This window comes from Phoxinus phoxinus (assembly GCF_949152265.1).
Source record: "Phoxinus phoxinus genome assembly, chromosome: 11".
Classification (NCBI taxonomy): domain Eukaryota; kingdom Metazoa; phylum Chordata; class Actinopteri; order Cypriniformes; family Leuciscidae; genus Phoxinus; species Phoxinus phoxinus.
This window is the reverse complement of record NC_136886.1, coordinates 7,975,944-7,997,491: the sequence shown is the minus strand read 5'-3', so window position 1 is coordinate 7,997,491 and position 21,548 is coordinate 7,975,944. Positions and strand designations below refer to the sequence as shown.

The 21,548-nt window shown below is 36.8% G+C and overlaps 1 protein-coding gene across 1 annotated transcript in view; it reads right to left on the bottom strand.

Moving 5' to 3' along the window:
• Positions 1–21,548, bottom strand: part of cntn3b (contactin 3b) — a 66,738-nt gene that overhangs the window by 30,092 nt on the left and 15,098 nt on the right. Inside the window, exons 4-8 of the mRNA XM_079629351.1 lie at positions 14,950–15,125; positions 9,396–9,491; positions 4,641–4,844; positions 2,838–2,940; positions 1,155–1,339 (exon numbers count right to left, since the gene is read on the bottom strand). Coding sequence (XP_079485477.1) covers positions 1,155–1,339; positions 2,838–2,940; positions 4,641–4,844; positions 9,396–9,491; positions 14,950–15,125 — 764 coding nt within the window. The remainder of the gene's footprint in view (positions 1–1,154; positions 1,340–2,837; positions 2,941–4,640; positions 4,845–9,395; positions 9,492–14,949; positions 15,126–21,548) is intronic.

Genomic DNA, 21,548 nt, shown 5'->3' with positions numbered 1-21,548 from the left:
TTCTGAGAAAAGGTGTGTGTTTGTGTGTGTATGTTACTATTATTATTACAACAACTACAAAAACTCCTTGAATCCAGTAAATGTTTTTGTGTGTGTTCCAATATCAATTTCAAAACTGACAAAGTTTAGTACGACTCTGATGAACACTCAATTTTTGAAAATGAAAAGAAAAATAATTTGAGGAGAGGATAAAGGTAAAGGGTATACAATTATTAATACAACAATGCCATACATTTCAAATTAAGCTTGACTTTTCATGGAATGCCACTGTGACCTTCTACAATGAGGTGCTCATTGCAGAAGGTCACAATCACGTGAATCATGAAATGTCATGTCTCTCAAGGACACAAGTCAATCGAGACACTTGTTATGACATGTCCTCACTGTGAGTTATGACATATATGGCATAGCGAGGTTGTGTGCAGTTTAACGTGCCATAATGACAGTAGACAATGTCATAATTATGCCACTCCAGGTAGTAGAACCTCATAAAACTGTTATAGAATCATGTCTTTGCTTTCTTTCTGGTAAACAGTACGACTGAAATAGCTTCAGTTACAAAAGTAAAAATATTTTTCATAAGTAAAATACATAAATTATTTTAAATAAATAAATAAAGTTAACAATATACAGTGGCATTCTGTGCTCTCTTAATATAAAATGTTTTTATGGATTAAATTCATGTCTTTTTAATAAATTGATATGGAGGCAGTTGGATCTCCTACAAACTCAAATTAAGTCAACCATAATTTTTTACCCTGTGTTCATTTTTCTCAAAAGATAAAACATAAATCATAATGTTCTTACTGCAAAAATATAATTATATTTCTATAAAACTAATAAATAACTGCAGTATAACTGATGCCACTGTCTACTGATTTATTACTGCAGTTTCAAGGCGGGACAGAACTGCCATATGGCAACAGTCATATTTTTTTCAAATGACTGTAAATCTTGATGAGACAAAGTTGATCTCTCAACAGAAGCATCTATCTATACATATCAAATAACAAATTCAAAAGGTAGAAAAAAATACACAAAAATGTATAACAATAGGTTTAGGGTAAATTATGTTGACAAGGTTTTTTATATAAGATGGAAAGAGAAAGAGGTATTAAATTACAAATACATATGACTATAAGAAAACAACTCACCATGGAAAGACACGCGACCCCTTGCAGCATTCTTTCCACGACTGTTTTCCGCAATGCACTCATACGTCCCTGTGTCCTCTTGTTGAAAACTCGGAATCTCCAGAATGGCGTTAGAATTTTTCAGTTTGACTTTGTTTGGGAATGAAACGTCACTGGTTCTTCTCCAGCTGATCTTAGGAACTGGACTGTGAAACCGAAGTGAAGACACCATTAGTAGTTAGTCAAATTCATATGAAAGATACTTTCACCTAAAGCAAATATATTTTTTTTAAATTAGAATGTTAATTGCCTGGAAAACAAATCCATGACCTTGGCATTGCTACGGTATACAAGCTTGTATACAAAGCGACATACATTGCATCCAAGCAACGCATTTTATTATGCATACATTTTGCATTTACATTTATGCATTTGGAAAAACCTTTTATTCAAAGCATTTAAGGTTTTTAATCATTAATGTATTCCGTAGGAATCAAACTTACGACCTTGGCATTGCGAGCTTCATTTTCTACCAGCTACAGGAACTTTTTTTCATTCACACAATTCCATTTGAGGTATTAAATAGTCTAATTCCAGAATTATGAATTATGGTTTGGTGAGTGGAAATTCATTTAGCAGATGCTTTTATCTAAAGTGTAATACAATTAATTCTAGCTATGCATTTGATCATTTTTAATAATTATTAATAATTATTAATGTATAAGTTCAGGGTTTATTCAGCAAGTATGCATTCAATTGATCAAAAGTAACAGTTAAGACTTCTGTATTGTTATAAAATATTTCTATTTAGAATAAACTAAAGCAGCACAAAATCTCTTAAGCACCAAATCAGCATTTTAGAATGATTTCTGAAGGAAATTTCAGCTTTGCCATCACAGGAATAAACTACACGTTAATATATTAAAATAGAAAGCAATGAATTTAAATGGTAATACAATTGGACAATATTATGGTTTCTACTCTAATTGTGATCAGATAAATAAAGCCATAAGCATGAGACTTCTTTCAAAAAATGTTAACAGATCTTACAGAACCCAAACTTTTGAAAGTGGTAGTGTACATATGCATTTGGTTGATGCTTTTATCCAAATTGATTTAAATTTCATTCAATTTGATCAGTTCATGTATTTCAGGAACAATCCATGACACCGGCGTTGCCAGCACTATCTACAGGAACGTTGACAGAGGAACTGAAATTCCATAATGTTTGGCAAAAGAAAATCCATTTCCTCCTTATTTCGTCAAATATATACCCATTAAGATAATCGGAGTGTGAATGGATCTTATTCAGAATTGAATCTAGGCAGACGCACTCCTTGTATAGTGTGAAAACCACCATCTTCCGCTCTTTGAAAACCTGCATTACCCCCTTTCTAAACGACAACCCTTCTGCTCTTCTTTTGAAAAGAAGCTTGCAGCTCTATTTTCACACTATTTAAGGAGGAAATCTTGCAGGCCATTGCTCTCTGCAAAGCAGGCCATTATAGTGAAAAGGCCTCTGTAAAAAGCTTCCGTGACAGATTGCAAATCGCATTAAGAAAGAACCTGAAGTGCTGATCACAAATTTGGTGTATTTAATAACGCAGGATCAAATGAAACAGCGCTAAGCAATGGTGTGAACTCGGGCAACAGTTTGTACAGAGAGGACCCAGACAGACCCAGGTGTGTGCATGTCGGACTTACTTTCCCAGGGCGAAGCATTCTAGCTTCAGCGTGGATCCTTTAGCAGCTGGAATGGTGTCTGGGAAATGAAGCTCTATTTTGGGCTCGTACTCTCCCATCGCTCCTGCCATGGGCAGACAATACACCACAGATGCAAACGGCTTTGTCATTCATGATTTATAACATACAAGCTTTGTACTACAGAATACAAGCAAAACAACAACAAATGGCAAAACACAAAGACCTGTCAATGAGCTGGGGAACCGAGAAGATTGTGCCAAAAATACAGAGACACGTTATTAAAGATTTATGGAACACACATAATAAAAACAGGATCCATCTCAAATGGAAATGTGGCCTCCTTTGAGACATTGTCAAGAATGCAGGTTAGTGTTCTTAAAAGAGGCAGTTTAGCTTTCAAGACAGCGGCATAAATACATCTCTGACATTTACGAATGAAGATCTCTCAAAAAAAATGACACATGCTCTTTTGACCCAACTGAAAAATCTGTGAAATCTGTGTTTGCCAGACAATTACCATTTTAAAAAATGGCAGCAACATTAAGTTTTACAGACTAAACAAATATACGTTAAAAAATAGTAAATTTCATTAACTGAAATAATGTTGATATACCAATACTAAAATATGTTTTAGAGCTTAATGAAATACTGACAACCACCTTAAAACACAGAGGTGGTAAAGAGAAAGCTTCACGACAAGTAGCTTTTCGACAAGCTGAGGTAAGTACTAATATATAGAAAGTTCACGCACTCTAAAACAAACCACCATCATGGTAACACACTAAAATAATGTAATAAACATTAATTTACCAGCATAAGATGTAACATAAAACCTTAATTTGCATAACTGAAACTAAGAAGAAACAGATATTTCATTGAAAAACGTGAGCTGTCACACCGAGAATTCTGGGAAAGTCTATTTACGATTTTTCACTGTAAATTATAAGATGATTTGCACTTCCAAAAACTGTAGATTTAACTGTATTTTACTGTAAAATTAGATGAAATGTCCCATTATATCTATTCAAGTTTTTCACAATATAGAGTAAGGTTTCTTAAGGCCCCGATACATAGGGAATATGTCTTCTTTGTTATATAAAAAGAAATATATGAGCAGCGGTATACTGTTAATGAACTATACTGGTAATATATACTGCGGTATACTGTTAATGATGCTGCCCAAGCTGCTGAGAGCGCCATTTAGATGAATATGTTAATACGTGCTGTGCGATTTCCTCCCAACAACCAAATTAACAGACAACAAAAATGACAGCAGTGTAAAAATAAGAGTTCAGAAAACATCTGAACATAGCGATGTGAATATACAGTATATGCACCAGCTCTGCAATTTAGCGTCACGTCACATTTACTTGTATAGCACTCCATACAATATATTGCTTTAAAGCAAGCAGCTTTACAGTATTAAACATGAAAAACAGTGACAGTGTCGCTTTCAGTTAGAATTACAACTTTATTTTCTACTATAAAGCAGCTTTCGTATAAAGCAGGATGTCCAACCTCAAGGGGCTGAACAGAACAAATGAACTAATGAACCAACAGAGCCATGGACCAATGGTAGTACAAAACAAACAAGTTAACTTTTCTTAAAAAGGTTGCTTTGCCAACTCCAAACGTCCTTTGTTTTTGTCTGATTAGTTCGTAATGACTTCAGTTTGTCTTTAGATATTGTTTGAAGTATATCGGGGCCTTTACCATTAACAGGTTTTTTGAGTAACATTTTTACAGTCTTTTATCTTTTTACAGTGCATAAACTGTACAGTATTTGACAGACAACCCTCTTACCATCGTTTCTCAGCACTAAAGGTGTCGGCGAACTGAACACCCTCTCCTTGGTAATAGTGTTATTAACCACGCAGGTGTAATTCCCTACGTCAGATGGTTCCACTTTAGCTATGTAGAGATTCCCCGTCTCCTGGGACACAAAGCGCCGGCTGTCTTGCAGGACGAAGTGAGGGTACTCGTTGAAGACCCAGGTGAATGTGAGGTCTAGAAAGATGTCAGAAACACAGAGTTATATTCTGACACAGACATTTATACTTTCAGAAAGGTGTAGAGTCACTTTGTTTGGTAAACTATAATCTTGAGTACAAAGCGTACAAAGTGTCTGTATTACACCACTCGCTTTGCCTCGGGCTGACCTCCTTAGGGCAGGTGAGGTTCAGTAAACAGAGTGACTCTTCCTTTGTGAGGCGGCAGGAAAGGGAGCGAAACAAACTAGATTAAAGCGCCTCACTGGCACTCTTATGACACATGCCCTGTCCGGCTTCACCGTGGCTAGGGACGAAGGCTTCTCTGCTGGCGTCATTCATGCATGGCTGGCTCTTACTGAAAAAGGCTGAACCAGAGAAGACCGAAGGCCCTGCCACAGTGCATTAGCGTGTCATCTACAGGAGACTAAGAGGGGGAAGGGAACGGGAAAGAGAGGCTCGTGCACATGATGCAACTGTTGGAAAGGTGTACGGGATGGCTGCCACTCAAAAAGTGTCCCCCAAGACCGCACCGCCTATTAAACGAATGGGAAACACGCTGGCAGGCTGGATGTCGTGAAGTTAAAAGCAATTCTTTATGATCAGGTTGGCCCAGGATTCCTTGCATCAGAGCTCTTTGGCAAATGCGCTGATCGACAATCGAAAAGAGAGAATTGTTACTAAAAACACTAACAAACCTGCTGTTCAGAACTACAATGAAAGAGTCCACCACTGGGAAAGTACATTTCCTCGGCATTGTGATATACAATATAAGAGCTGTCTATGCTTTATTATTGAAATGTAAGGAAGTGATGCTTAATGCTTAGTGATGCCAGACAGTGGCCTATACAGCGTTAAAATAAGGTCAAAGTCAAGAGATAAATGCTCTGAATGCAATTCATTAAAAATATGTATGTCCATAAATGTAATTCATAGAACATATATTCACCAACAAAAAGAGCCACAAAATCATACTCTAAGTTAGCCTGTAACTGCTCAATTCATGAATAGCTAAATTGAATGCTACATTCAAAAGTTTGGGGTAGAATGCTTTTGGAAAGAAGGCTGAATTTATTTGACCAAATATACAGTAAGAACAGCAATATTATAGAATAGTATTACAATTTAAAATAACTGTTTTCAATGTGAATATATTTAAAAATGCAATTTACAGCTGTGATGTCCAAGCTGCATTGTCAGCATCATTACTCCAGTCTTCAGTGTCACATGATCACGATCCTTCAGAAATCATTCCGATATGCTGATTTGATGCTCAATAAATTATTATTATTATTATCAATGTAAAAAAAAACAGTTGTCTGTGGAAACCATGATAGTTTTTCCACCCCCAAAGGTTCTAAAAACAGCATTTATTTAAAATCAAAATCTTACATTGTTTTAACTGCCACTTTTGATCAATTGTTGAATGAATGATCAATTTCTTTAAGAAAACACGTACTGACCTTGAGCATTTGAACGGTAGTGTATGTGGATCATTGATCTTGTGCCATTTGATTTATCAGAGAGCAGAGAAAATGGTTTGATAACACACAATATTTTCAACAGACAAAACAGTTGCCCTGGGAAAAAGTTATTTAAATATTACTAGTGTAGAATAATAGCTTCCTCCACTATGACAAAACAGGTTGGTAATAATAACCAATTTGTTTTTTTTTTAGTTCAGCAATCTCAATAGACAGCTAGATCATGGGTACTTTGATAACAAGACATTTTGATCTAGCAGGAAACTGCAAATGTGGAGCAGTGAAAACTTGCTTTTAAAATGTTTGATCACATGCAGTTTTACAACAATGCAAATCTTCAGCATTGCTCATAGGGAAAATAGCTTAGATGCTTTAAATATTACTAGTGTAAAACAATATAGCTTCTTCCACAATAAAACAGGTTGGCAATAATAACCCATTTGTCTTTTGAGTTCAATATGCAGCCTAGATCTAAACTATATTGTAATTCCTCAACTTATGCACAGCAAAAACTTTTATAATGTAATCAGTTTGAAATTTGCAAAGCTTAGCATTCTTGTTTGCATTTTTCAGTGATAAACAATTGATTACCTACTCAGCACAAAACAAAAAAAAGCATTTGTCTAAAAAAAACATATTTCCTACTAATTGGGTTGAGATTTCAATTTCAGGTCTTTATTTCCATTTGCCTCCAGATTCAGGTCTGATTGAAAAGAAAGTGATCCAAATGAGAAAACAAATTGAAGCCAAACAAACGATGGAAGGATCTGCGATCCATAGTAAATGAGTTTCTTTAGAAGGTCTAATGCTAACCAGCATGCTTACACCCAGTAAAATGACCATCAGTGGTTCAGAAACGGGTCTGCTTCACAACAAAGTATTTTGATTAATTTTCTGCCTTCTCGAGCTCTTTTGAATTATTTATTTCTGGCATTTTCGTCATAGTTAGCCTATGTTTTCAATCGCTTGTGACATTAAAGCCAAACATTAGAGTATTCTCATATGAAATGCTGGGTTCTCTAATTAAACAAATGGTTAATTACAGATGTATCTCAGCAAACTATAATTGCCAGCCTATCAAACAAATTCACATCTTCTAATTTCTGACATCTCATTTGTCGCGGTAATAGTCACGACCTCTAATTGATATTGATGTTTCTCACTGCCTGGTTCTTGTTTGCACTTGGGGTCTAATGACTTCTGTCCAATTACAGCTGGTTGAATTACAACCTCAGTCTTGTCTAAGGATAGGGACATGTATGCCTAAAAGAAGCACAATTACCATGCGAACATGCATTTCTGACACTCCTGGTTCCAGCCTCTGAAACAACTATAGGGTGGATCTAGAAAATTATTTATTGGGGGTGACATGAGGACTGTGAGAGAGTGGGGGGAGAAACACGAAAGCAAGCAAGCATTCAGTCATCTATACTCAATCTATATCATATACTACATCTATACTATAATTAAAAACAGAATTCAGCCGCAAGCGGCAATCATCGGGGTGCAAGCACCAATGTCCCATGTAAATGATTAATGATCCCACTGAAATCAATAAAAGTTAAATATTTAATGATCTATAAGCATTTCACAAATTTCTATGTACACTAATTATATACAATTATACTGCCAGTACACAATAGCTATACAAATGAACTATCAATGAATTTATTTCCTTTCAAAGGGATCAAATATTATAGAAAATTAGGCTAACAAGATTCCTTATCTAGTGGACAACATTAATATTGCAGCCTTCATCTTTCAGTTAGATTAGAATTTGCAGTTAGCAATATAAATTAATAAAAAATAAAAAAAAACATTCTAAATGTATCTGAGCTTGTTAAAGTATAGGTCTGTCATTAAAGAGTTTACTAATATTATGTAGACTACTTGGATGACATAAAAAATCAAGTTTTAGTACATCAAGTTTAAGAGCAACAAAAACGTTTGAATTCGCTAGAACGGCAAAAATATCAAAGCAGAAATGACACTTCTGAGACTTTCAACTACTAACAACTTCAATAAAGCGAGAAGCGTTGCGGAAAATAATACCGCAATACCAGACTATATGAATGGGATTGGATTGGATTCACGAACAAATGGAAAAACAGTCAAATTTGTTTGTGAATTGAGCTACACTGGTTTTGTTGTGTGTTTTTGACTCACAAAAATAACCTGTTCATAAGAGTCACCTGTTAATGAAGTTGACTACACACATTGTGAGCAGCCGTGGATCAGACGTGTTTTCATGCCATTTTTACAGAGTACATCTTTTTTATGTCATCACATTAAAGCGCAGCTGCTAAAAATGAAGTACAGAAAACACTATTTACATTTATATTTTATACTGGGATGAATCTGAGGTAGCAGATGGGGTGGCAATGCTTTTTCTTAGAGTGCCACCCCGGTAGATCCGCCCCTGGAAATAACATTGGAGTGTTATTTATTATACTTCGAAGTTTCAATGGAGGCAACATGAACATTAGTTTTGTTGTTGTTGCTGGGGTTTTTTTTTTCCCACCAACTTATTCACCATCAGTTCATCTAAAAAAGCTCTATGCAAGTTTCATATAATTTCCCAGGGATTATGAAACAAGGAAAAAAATGGCTTCATGTTATGCAATGGGATAAAAGGAAGCATTTTATGGTTTTAAGAGCAAGTACATGTACAGTCTGTATGCAACGCTTGACAGATTCAGACTTTTTTTATTTAAGTCAAAAGTGAATCGCCATTTGAAACCCATTTAACTTCCATAATTTGACATTTTCAAGTAAAGTAGGATATTCAACAAGAAAAGAAATGTAGGACAGAAATTGTATCCATAAGGAACTGATTGGATGGTGAGAAGTGTGTCCCCCATACCAGAGTGTAGCCAGACTGAATAAAAAATAAATAAATAATAATAATAATAAAAAATTGCCTAAATATCTATTTGGCAATTGGTTAACATTATCTAACAACTTGTGCAACCCAGTGTTGTTATTAAAGATTATGAAAACAGATCTTTTGCTTGACTAACCAATTAATTATTCACTATATGACAAATTGTTCAAATTGCTTTAAATGGCGAGATAGACAGACTTACCTCCAGAATGCAAAGGTGTGCCACATAACAAAACAACCCCTTGGCCTTCCCTGACATTGACAGCACTTCTTGTCTGCGTTTTGAAGTTTTCCAGATCTGTAACAGATTAAATGTGAAAAAAAAGTAAGCAATGGAAAAGCAAAGTTAACTGCAATCGTTTAGTAGTGCTCATATTTGAGAAAGTAAAAAGAAGGAAACGGAATCAGTGACTGAGAAAAGTCCAAAGCATACAGTGGGTGTCTGACAATGCAGTCTAGTGAAACAGTGTGAGGCTGTATGAAAAAAGCAATGCTAACATTGCCTCCACCTACCAGCATCATTACCAGAGATATCTTAATCTCACCCACTGAGCCAGCAGCTTCCCTGTCAATACATGTCCACACGATTCATCCTCGCAAATTAACAGGAGGAGAGGAAGTTGGCAGCCTGCTCGTATACCTGGCATGATAAAAACCTTCTCATTGTATCGTGACAGAGAAGGCCTTCTGTAACTGTGGCCTGCTGTGCCAATTCCACACCCTTAAGCAAACAAGCCAAGAGCCAGGCTCCCCAACACAAAGAATATAGAGTCAATGTGACCGATAAGACAAATTACATTGTAGGGGGGGAAAAAACAGAAAAACAAAACAAGCAGAAGAAAACATCAGGATTAGGGAGAGGTGGTGGAAAACAGTGGGAAAAATTAATGAGAGATTCCCTGCTGACTGAAAAGAAGTCCCACAAAGTACTGAGCCGTGGTGGAAGTGGAAAGAGCAGGACTTGCTCGGCTCATGGTAACAGGATGAATGGCTTTAGAGCCTGAGCGGCAGAGCCACAGATGCTGATTAATGGTCTCTTGTGTTAAAATCTATAAGGCTGGACTCATGTGAAGGCTGTAGACTGGGTGGTAAGTCAGACATCTTCACAGTGAATGCCGTTGCTTCATAAATGGAAAACATTAATATGTGAGGGTCAAGATGTGAGCGTTTATGGATTCATTTTTGATTACTTTTATTGATTTCTTCTAATAAGATGGCGGAACATTCAACTTTAAGATTCTGCTAAATTGCCCCTATTATGCTATTTCGAATATTACCTTTCATGCAGTGTGTAATATAGCTGTTTGTGAATGTACAAAGTCTGCAAAGTTTTAAAGATCAAAGTTCACGGCAAGTAAAGTTATTGTCTCCTAAAAGAAAGAATCAATCCTGAACTGCTGAAATGAGTCATCAGTAATTCCAGTTGTAACAATGTAACAAATATGCATAATGCCAGCCTATGGTCTTCATTGGCTGCCCACGTAAGATGTCTACTCTGACCAGCCCTCAAACACTGTAGTTGTTAAAGACCTGGAAAAGTTTGGTTCGTGTTGTCGACATGTCGAGAAGATGCTGTTTTCAGTGCTGCAAATCCACTTTGCATGCACTTCAAAAGGTTAAGTACTCGTGTTGGAAGTAATACAGAAAAATCGACGCCGTCATTCGTATCACTGTGTTATCATGCCCTGGGGAAGCTTCCGGAGCTGAAATTTAGATATGGTAATGGGCATTTTGTTTCAAACATGAGCTGCAAACGGTAGGCCAATCACTACAGACTGGGCCGTCTGACCAATCAGAGCAGAGTAGGGTCGTGGAAAGGAGGAGTTTAGAGAGACTGAATCTTCGATCTTTTCAGACTCTGAGAAATAATTATGTGCAATGTATATGTTATGAGAAAACTAAACAAACAATGATAAATTGGAAACTAACGAAAACTAAATTGAAATGGAAAATTGTAAAACAAATTAAAAATGAATTAAATTGAAATAGATTAAACCAATAATAACCATAGTTGCTAGGGCATTGTGGTTGATGTTCTAAACATTATTATGTGATTGCTAAGTGGAGTGGGTAGTGCATTGCTAGGTTTTCTAGGTGGATGCTGGGGTATTGAGGGGGTATAATATATAAAAACACAAATTAAACATGCATGTGATCACCCCATCACAATATATAAGAGAGTCTACTGGTTAATGATCCGACTAATCCCAGTTGTCACAACTAGGCTTTGAATTCTAGAGCGCTTGTGTGAGCCACGGTTTGTCAGGTCACAAATCTGCTCTGCTGCTATTGCACCCTTGAGAAAGGTACTCATTTCAAACTCGCCCCAGGAGAGGATTACCCCAATACACAGCCAATAGAAAGCCACCATGGAATAAATCTCCCAATGACAAATTTTACAGCATGTATTTCACACTGGCTTGCAAACGCAACGGGATGCAGTTTTCAACAGCTGTCTGAAAGATAAGAAATGCCACAATGACATATTATCAAAGCCAGCGGCATTATCATCTTATTAAAATCATAATTCCCCTTTGACTAACCAATGATCAATATAGGAAATAAATGTCAAGCAAGTCCTGTTAACGAATCCCCTAAAGTGAGATTCATTACCCCACCCATAAAGATGATAATCTGTCTCCTAGGGGGGACGTATGATGCTCTGTGTGGATCAATAGGTAGACGGCATGAGAGTGAGGAGTCTTTGTGACAGACAAAAGAAGTCCGTGGCCAGGTGTGTTCTCATCTCAAACAATCCCGTCTTTGAGAAAAGATGATTTGAGCATCTGATTTCTTTAAGCATGCACAAGGACAGCATTTTAAATCAAAGGCACAGAGGCCAGGTGGATAGATGGCTATTCTCACACTTGGCAGTTTACTTTGAGGAGCAGACAGTACGGGTATTAATATTGCGAGTCAATTCGTAGCGTACAAAGACGCTGTTGAAGCTGGTGACTAATGAGAATGAGTGATGGAGTTTGAAGTCGATGAAATGGTGCTTCACCCTGTGAAATTGTCACATTTGACAGCTCGTTTGATTGCTCTTTCTTAAGCAATGCCATGTGAATACCAAATACCAAAGCTGGTGCTTTTACAATGTCGCTTATATACATCCAAGCGCTCCTTCCAGATGCCATTGTTTGGACACATTTTTAATCCTGCCCCAAACTCAATGGCATTGGTTGAGCTAATGTATATACACACATAAGCCCCTTTCACACCAAGGGCCCTATCTTGCACACCGACGCATGTATCATTCCTATTTTTCACCCGACGCACAGCGCACTTTTCCGTCCACAGATACACATCGGTAAATTAGGGAATGAACTTGCGTTCCCTGGGGCGGTTCAGCGAAAAGATGAGGCGTGTTCCGGCACAAACGTTCCCTGGTGCTATTTTGCAGTTTGAGAAAACAATTCCGCCACAGACCAGAAAAAACCTAGTCTAAAGTCAGTGGCGCGTTATTCAGATGCTATTTTAAAGGCACATGCTTGGCCATAATGTAGCGTGTGCACAACATGCATACACTTTGCTTCTCTCATCTACCAGGGTTCTTGCAGGTTTCAGTAAGTCAAATTTAAGACCTTTTTAAGACATTTTAAGACCATAAAGATTTAAATTTAAGACCTACATGACGCATTAACCAGCAAATAACAAATACAATTAGCATCAATATGCACTTTTTGTTTACATAAACATTAAAATAATAACGTAAAAAATGATGGCTAGATTTTAAGAGTGTCTTGCAACATGTTATCTACTAATGTACAAGTTCAAATAACGTTTTGACAAAAAAGGTTTTATAAAAAGATAAACCTCACGTATCTCAGCCTTTAAATAATCTTTTATAGAATTAATGTCAAAAAAAGATAAATGACTGACATTTACAATGCATATTAGCTTTTCTTTTATTATTAATAGTAAGATTTGGTCCGATTTTCCCGTTGCGTCTGTCGTTGCTATGCAACCATGCACTGCCCTCTCCACAACGACAAATAAGTTTTAGTAGCTAATGATTTCCACCCATAAACGCTTGCTGTAGCCATTATTTACGGAGAAGAGAAAAACACCTGCAGTGTTTGGGTGCACGGTGCACCCCCATCCTTCATGTTGACTGAGCTTTCAATGTTGTTACGGAAAGGGTGAAGCGGATTGGTTCGTTGTTGTCACATGACCTGCGGTGCGCTTGCAGAATTCTGAAAACTTGAGCTTTTTTTTTTTTTATCTCACTCCGCCTGGAAAAAATGGCGCATTGCTTCTAATATGAGTGCGCTTGGCACGCGCCTAAATTTGAAATAACGAACTTGAGCGCGCAAAAGACGCAATATGTGAACGGCCTCTTGGCGAGCTACCGCCAATCAGGCCACGAGCTGCTGGAGCTCGAGAGCGACGTGTCGGAGACCCCCGCTACAGCTCCGCTTTGAAGGCTACGACTCGATACTTTTTTACTACTTTGTAATAACTTTCTGTGGCCAGCATTTCAGGAAATGAACGAGGGTAAAACCTTTTTAAGACCTGACTAAATTAAATTTAAGACCTCGGCTGAAAATCTGGCCATTTTTAAGACGTTTTAAGGCCTTAAATTTAAAGTTCAGAATTTTAGACTTTTTAAGACTTTTTAAGACCCCGCGGGAACCCTGATCTACACAGACGCAGCAGTTCATATTTTTGCAAACCATACATAATTACAAGGAAAAATATTACCAAACGAGGGAAATCATTGTGGTGTCCATGAAGATGTGAAAAAATAGTCATAAATCTAGCTTACACATTTACCCAAATTATTCAGGCTACCGGTAATTGTAGTAATGATGGACCAAACCTCTTTTATCACACATAGGTATATAAGGACATCTGACAAAGTCCGTCAAGAACCGGGAAACAAAATTCTGAAGACTGCAAAATCACCTTTACCATCATGTAAGTTGCGTGCGCCTGGAAAATCCGTCCTTATAATAGCAATCCGCCATGGAACAAGCGCGCCTGCTATTAAAGGGAATGTGAGATGACACTGATTGGTTTATTGCACGTTACGCCCAAACCACACCAATGAGTAATGTAGCTATTTCAGACCAACCCATTTTAGATTTGCGTCGAGATCCGCCCACAAAGTTACTTGTGTTTCGTGTTTGATACTTGCGTTTCAGATCGTTAAAATAGGGCCCATACAGTCTTTACTGGTAAATTACCGGTAAAGTACAGTTGCCGTGAATGGTATCTTTCTGGTAAAAACGCTTGTGTGAACAGCACGCTTGTGTATTTTCCGGAAAAGTAATTCTAGTAATTTTTACGGTAATTACTGGGATTGCTGTGGGAAAGGGGCTATAAACTACTATTCAAAAGTTTGGGTTTGAAAAGTTTTTGAAAGTCACTAAGCCCAATAAGGCTGAATTTATTTGATCAAAAGTACAGTAAAAACAGTAATAATGTGAAGCATTTTAATATATTCCTGTGATGGCAAAGATGAATTTTCAGCATCATTTCTCCACTCTTCAGTCACATGATCCTTCAGGAATCATGAAGAAACATTTGCATACAGTTTTGGTGCTTACAATTTTTCTAGAATTTTGTCAGGATTCCTTGATGAATATATTAATTTATTTATCAGCATTTATTCACGTTTTGGTCAAAAAACTGATCCCAATCTTTTAAATGGTAGTCTATGTATGTGTATGCATGTATTGTGGTTTTGGAAAAATGCATTGTTGAATACATAAAATGACATCTTTAAAAATGTATGCATTTACATTACTCACATGCAAATTGTAGTGTGGCTCTCTTGCTGAGAATGGTTCCCCGGGTGTTGGACGCAGTGCATTGGTAGACACCACTGTCTTGGTCTCGATCCAGGCCAGTAATGATCAGGTTACCTCCAGACAGGCGATGCCTCTCGTCACCATGAAGATCAATGAACGTTCCGTTTAGAGACCATCTGGAGAGACACAAACACAATCAGGAGTGTGGTCTCCAGAGAAGCTAACTAACCAATATTCATCACATGCATCGATCTGATGAAGCCAGCTTCATTATACAGCCAGATTCAGCATGAAACAAAGCTCATTGCTGACATTTGTTTTCCGTCTTTGTTCTTCTGCAGTACAGTCTGACTAATAACTGATGAAAGAAAGCAAAACAGCACTCAAGAATCAGAAATGCCTAATTATTTATTGACCCTGAAGATATGCAATGTGTACTGTAGTTGTGAGTAGGTTGGTTTTACGTTCTAATTAGAATAAAAGCTTTCACACTCAACTATGAAAGGTTCATTATTTTTCAGAGTGATTTCAGTTATTTATCTACACTTGCATGTGTACTATAGAAACTTTTCAACATGGAGTAATCATTGATGGTTGCTAGGATTTCTTTTTATACAAAATGTATAAACACCTGATCCCAACTATTAAAGGAAGTATGAAGTAAGTTCACCCTCAATTGTAGCAGGATCTACATTATTCCACTTGTGTGAAAAAAAACAAAAAAACAAAAAAAACAGTGGGGTGGACAACGCGGTTTCTCCCAGATCTGACAGACAACAATAGATCTACTGCAGCTCTTCGAAGCCCATTTCTACTGCATTATTTATTGATCTCAGTGTGGCAGTCGAGTTAATCTGACTCCTTTAGTCATCATTTGTGAGTCTAATATCATAGCCAGCCCACTGTATTTGATATCATTTACTGTGACATTCGGCCTGCAGGGTTACACAGTTGATTACTGCGAGGCTGCTTGCTGTAAATACAGACAATATTTGTGTTCTCACAAAGTAGTCAAATATTACATTACAACATCAAACTAATCTAGTTTTCCATTACACTTTCAATAGCGTGATAAATCAACAAAGCTCCTACATCTAACATAGGGTGGGGTCTTGTGTATATAAAATGAATGAAATAACCGGTCTATTATCCTGAAAGAATCTAATATCATCTGTGTTGGTACATATTCGCCTGCACAAAATGATGTTGACATCTATTTTTTTTTGGTTCTCAAACAATTTAGGCAACTTTAATCAGACCAGGACATCCACAGACCACCTGAACACAACAACACTTTCTCAATTTTTTTCACAAACGTAATGCTTGTGATTGCATACTTGAGAAATACTGTTACCAAAACACCTTATTTCAACTAATGTATTTAAGGTGAATCATGATGCTGTAAAACCGTCATTTTTTTCCTGACCGGACATTTTGCAGATCTATGCAAGAACACTAAGAGCAGCATCTGAAAAACAGATGAGTTAATATGCAGATTTTCCACTCTTTGTCCACGGTATAGTCTTGGTTCTGTTTGTTTCATTGGCTAAGCTATAACTTTTAGATTTTTTTTTCTTCTTGTCAGTTTCAACAAGAGGATTGGATATATCACAGCCCTCGGTTGGGGGCTACTTCTGAAAGATCAATACCCATAGAAAAATATGGAAGTAGGAATTATTGATTTCTAACACATGCTGAAAAGTTATACGAGTATATACAGTCACTCTTCAATGATGACAAATAATTGAATGCGAATAAAAATATCATGTCCTCTTCCAACCTTTCTTCTCCCCTTCTCTTCATATTATCCAAGCGATCATATAAATCTTTTTTTTTTTTAAGTTAAACTCATTTTATTAACTATACTTATACTATACAAATTTTTGTTATAGGTACTTAGTGTACCTATAATTTGAAAAAAAAAAATGTGTATCTTTAAAGGGGTGTTAAAGTATGATTTCACTTTTCTAACTTTAGTTAGTGTGTAATGTTGCTGTTTGAGCATAAACAACATCTGCAAAGTTACAACGCTCAAAGTTCTAAGCAAAGGAAGATATTTGCTTTTAAAGAAAAGGACTACAACAAACAGCTGGTAATGACTACACGACATTCCTCCGGGTTTAGTGACACCAGCAAGTCTAAAATGTACATAAACCCCGCCCCCTGAACACGCAGTCCATGTTGAGATGAGGAAGAGTTGTTGTATTAGAGTACATTTGTTAGTCAGCTCAAACTTTAGCATCCATCTTTTCACATGCAATAGAAAGTCACTCTGTGTGCATCTCACAACAGTTCCTATACGACCGATTTATAGATTATCATGACAGAATGTCCTAATTGAAGACAGTTAATTAACTCCACATCAGCAACATAAATTCATCAACTAACCTTTCAGAGACGTCCTGTTGCATTCTACATGTTGTCACTTCATCTTGAGTCTCTCCATCTTTGTCTGACTCCGTTTTAACATTAAAGGCAGAACAGTTTCTGTCATTTTAGTGTGTCTGCGTGAGGTAATCGCAGCTGCTAATACACGCAAGCTCTTGAAACCCCACCCTCTGCAGCAGCTCATTTGCATTTAAAGGGCCATGCACAAAACGGTGCGTTTTTGCAAATCCTCAAAAAGTGACAACTTTACCATGCTTTATAAAAATATCTGTGGGGTATTTTGTGCTACATCTTGTAAAAATGGCATTTTACCACCCCTTTAAAGTTGCAATGCAATGAAGAGTCAGATATTTTCTTCCGTATTGTAATGTGTATCCCGAGTGAAATGGTTTATCGAAAATAATAAAATGTAGGGCGGGGCAGTTACTGGGGATGTACCATATCTACCTATACAGGGTATTACCTTAAGGGTGCATATTGTTGTTTCCATGATGACACCTATGGCTTTATCTGTGCTCCTGTTGAGTGTTTACCTGGTTCGAACACTTTTGGAGACTAACAGTTGCATGTAAACATTACCGGTACAAATCAGAATGCACAGCACCAGTGACAAGCACATTGAGTCTGTTTATCTTAAACGATTCAAAAGACCCTAATATCATACTCTGAGTCTCAAAGATTATTTATTTATTTTCCATGGATAAAGTAGTCTTTTTGAATTCAGTTCTATTTGAAGTCATACTAAAGGACCGCAATGGTCAAAAATCACAGTGGTAGGTTAAGGTAACAGAATTCATCCTGATGGTAATTGGTGCATGAAGGATCGTTTTTAAAGGCTAGACAAATAATTACAAACAATCCAGTCTCCAAGGAGCCCCTTAACAAGAATCAAAAAGGCTTAGTAGTGACAGGGAGCCAAAGTATTTTCAGATAATGAGTATAAAAAAGTTCTCTGAGAAGTTTAATGGACAATTATGCTACCCCCGCACAGCAAACTGTCCAAGCCTCCATCAGCATCACTGTCGTTATGATCCTCACCGCTATTATTACTGTCACTATTAACGTCCCCTCATAATAATTATCATTATAATCTCTATGTTATTTCAGACTACATTAACAAACTGCCCAGAGACAAAGCCTACACCTGGTCATTAGAAAAAAGGATCACGAGAAATGGATGTGAAAAGTGCAAAAAATAAAAACAGTCAGCTCCAATTATCTTTCCAAAAGAATGCTCCGCACTTCTTCTTACAACCGGGAAAGCAACCTGCATTCAACAAAGATCACGGTAGAGCCGAGCTAATGAGGGCCGACACAGGAGCACCTCTGACTTTCTCAGTGTAATCTCTGCATTTTAACCAGCTCTCCTTCACATTCTCGTCTCTGATGACTGCCTGCTCCATGGACCAGGTTTCATATCCGTACAATCGCGAAAGCATGCTAGGCAAGTTGAACAACCTGTCAGGTTAAGTGTAGGTTGGGAAAACAGATTCTTGGCTTTTTAAAAGGATTTAAAACAGCACCAAAGGGAGGCTTAATGTGAGTAAAACAGAACTTTTCGGCACTAACAACGCCAAGGTCATGGGTTTGATTCCCAAGAAAAGCATACGCTGATAAAAAAATGTATAGTCTGAATGCAAGTAGTTAAAACTAATGTAAAACTTACATGTAAATGATTGCTGTGTGAGTGCTTGTCGACCACAATACCCCACAAAGGATTGTGTCATGGAGTCATGGTTGTCCTATGGCCTCAATTTGCTTCACAGCTTGCCTTATCCCTCCCTGTGGACCCACACTACCACATTAATGCAACTTCACTTTTGCTGGACCAAAAAGAACAAACCACAGAATACTAGCGAGATACAAAGGTCAGTGTTTTTACTGCATTGTACATTTCCGGCTAAATGTTGGCATGCTCTGTGCTTTTATACGATAAGCGCTAAATGTTCTTCACAGCGCGGATCAATTATCTAAGTGGGGCGAATGAAGCCTTGTTACATGCAAGTGTCGCATAAAGCACAGCAGCGAGTTCTGTAGATATGCTAAAATATTATCGCCTTAGCAACACATCACAGGACACTAAACCTGTGTGAGACATTTGAGCTCTACTGAGAATGTTTTATCTTTAAAGCGTTACCGTGGAAGTCAAACAACTCTGCTAAACACTTAAACAGCTAGACAGCCTTGGTAAACAGCATTGACAAAATTGCAGAAACACCAACAGAAATGAAGGCTTTTCAAACTGCACATCACCACCCTTACAACAACTTATCATGGTTAAACCTTAGTAACAGTAGCCGGGCTATTTTCACAGAAATGTATATTAGGAGGAGGAAATCAATTAAATTGTTATTACATCTGTGATTCTACAACGGCGAGATTTAGGAGGAAGGGTTTGTGGCCTTCAGGAAAACATACATTTTCATTAGAAGCTATCAGTTGTGGTCTAGTCAAAGGTAAAGTCAGAACTAGATTTAACTTAATTAACATTCACTAATATACACTACCGTTCAAAAGTTCGGTAAGAGTTTTTAAAAATAAATTTTAGCTTTAAAAAGCTCTAAAATGATCAAAAGTGACAGTAAATACTTTTACATTGTTACAAACATTTCTATATCAAATAAATGCTGTTCTTTCTAGTCATCAAAGAATCACAAATTGGTTTAAAAAAAAAAAAAACAATTCAGTTTTTTGATCAAATAAATGCAACCTTGGTGAGCATAAAGTAATTTATAAAAAATAAAAAAAAACTTTTGATTTGGTATATCATTTCTTGGTTTTAATCCTGTGAGTGCAAAAGACTACAGCAACTCAATTTTCTTTAAAAAGCTTTCTTGAGAGAAGAGCCGAAGCCAGCCAAGTGCACTTCTCTGACTCAGCTGAGTTACTTTTCTATGGAATCTGAAACTGAGATGCAAAATAGCCTGGCGCGTTGTGTTCTCAAAGTTCACACCGGCCCCTGCAGACACTGAAATACCACCAGTCTCTGTTGGAACACTGACAATTTCTTTTGACAAAGAAAGTAGCGGGATGCTCATTGGAGACTCTTCTTCCTCTTACTGTTTTGCAGCAGAATTGGCCAACCTTCAGACAACATTAGCTGCCTCAACTGTTCTTTGCTAACACACTTGAAATGACTGCTGGGGAGGACTGAACTTTTCTGGTGCCTCTTGACCAGATTGGATGTTATAAGACAAGCCTTTAAGAATTTAATGTCAGAGAGAACTCAGCAAATGTCTCCTTTTTAAGGTCAAGAAATTATCTTTAGAGTGTCTTCAATCTTATCAGTGTCTGGGTGTATTGTTGTAAAGTTCATTGAATGATTGGTGTAGATTTGATCAGAGACAGAAAGAGAAAATGTTCCCAGAAAGCAAGACAATACACAGCTGGTGCAAGTGTTGGGGAAACTTCTTTGAAACTGTAGCTTGCCATAATTAAGGGAGTACATTTTCACAAGTACAGTAGTTGAAGTATAGTAACACGTTTTTAAATTTTTTATTTAAATCAGTTATACAAACTACTAAAAATATATAATTATCAAGTGAAAATGTATGATTTAATAAAAAAATGGAAGCAAAAAAAAAATCTCAATAAGGGTGGCACGTTAAACTTGAACAGATACATTTACTCTAAGCACAGATTTTTTTTAAATGTGAAATTTGAATAGATGGAACTAAAAATAATTAAATTGAGGATTTATTAAGAAAATATATTTAACATTTATTGAAAAATATTTAAATAACATTTTTAATTAAAGAATTAAAATTTTGCACAGAAAATCTGTGATTTTTTGTTTGTTCGTTTACAAGAACTGTACGAACTTTCCAATACTTAAAATTTTCGAATAAATCGAATTTTCCATCAGAAATGGCTGTTTGGTCATGCAACATTATTACTTATTAAAAAAAAGTAGTTTGTTACCAGAAAGGATTTTATTTTAAAAACAACTGAACTATGCTACTGACAAATGTAGTTATAGTGCCGCTACTTTTAGCTGCTCCCGACACTGGTTGCTAGACAGTTTCCTCTCTTTTACTTTGCAAAAATGACACATTTATATGTACAAAATGTTTAAAAGCAATCACACACCCAGCTGGTTCAGGAAAATTATTTTTATGACAATCCAAAACCAAATATATACCTAATATCTGTGAGAAAAGAATTAAAGAATTAAGGGAGTGCAGTGTATTTCAGTGTGACAAAGCTGAAAA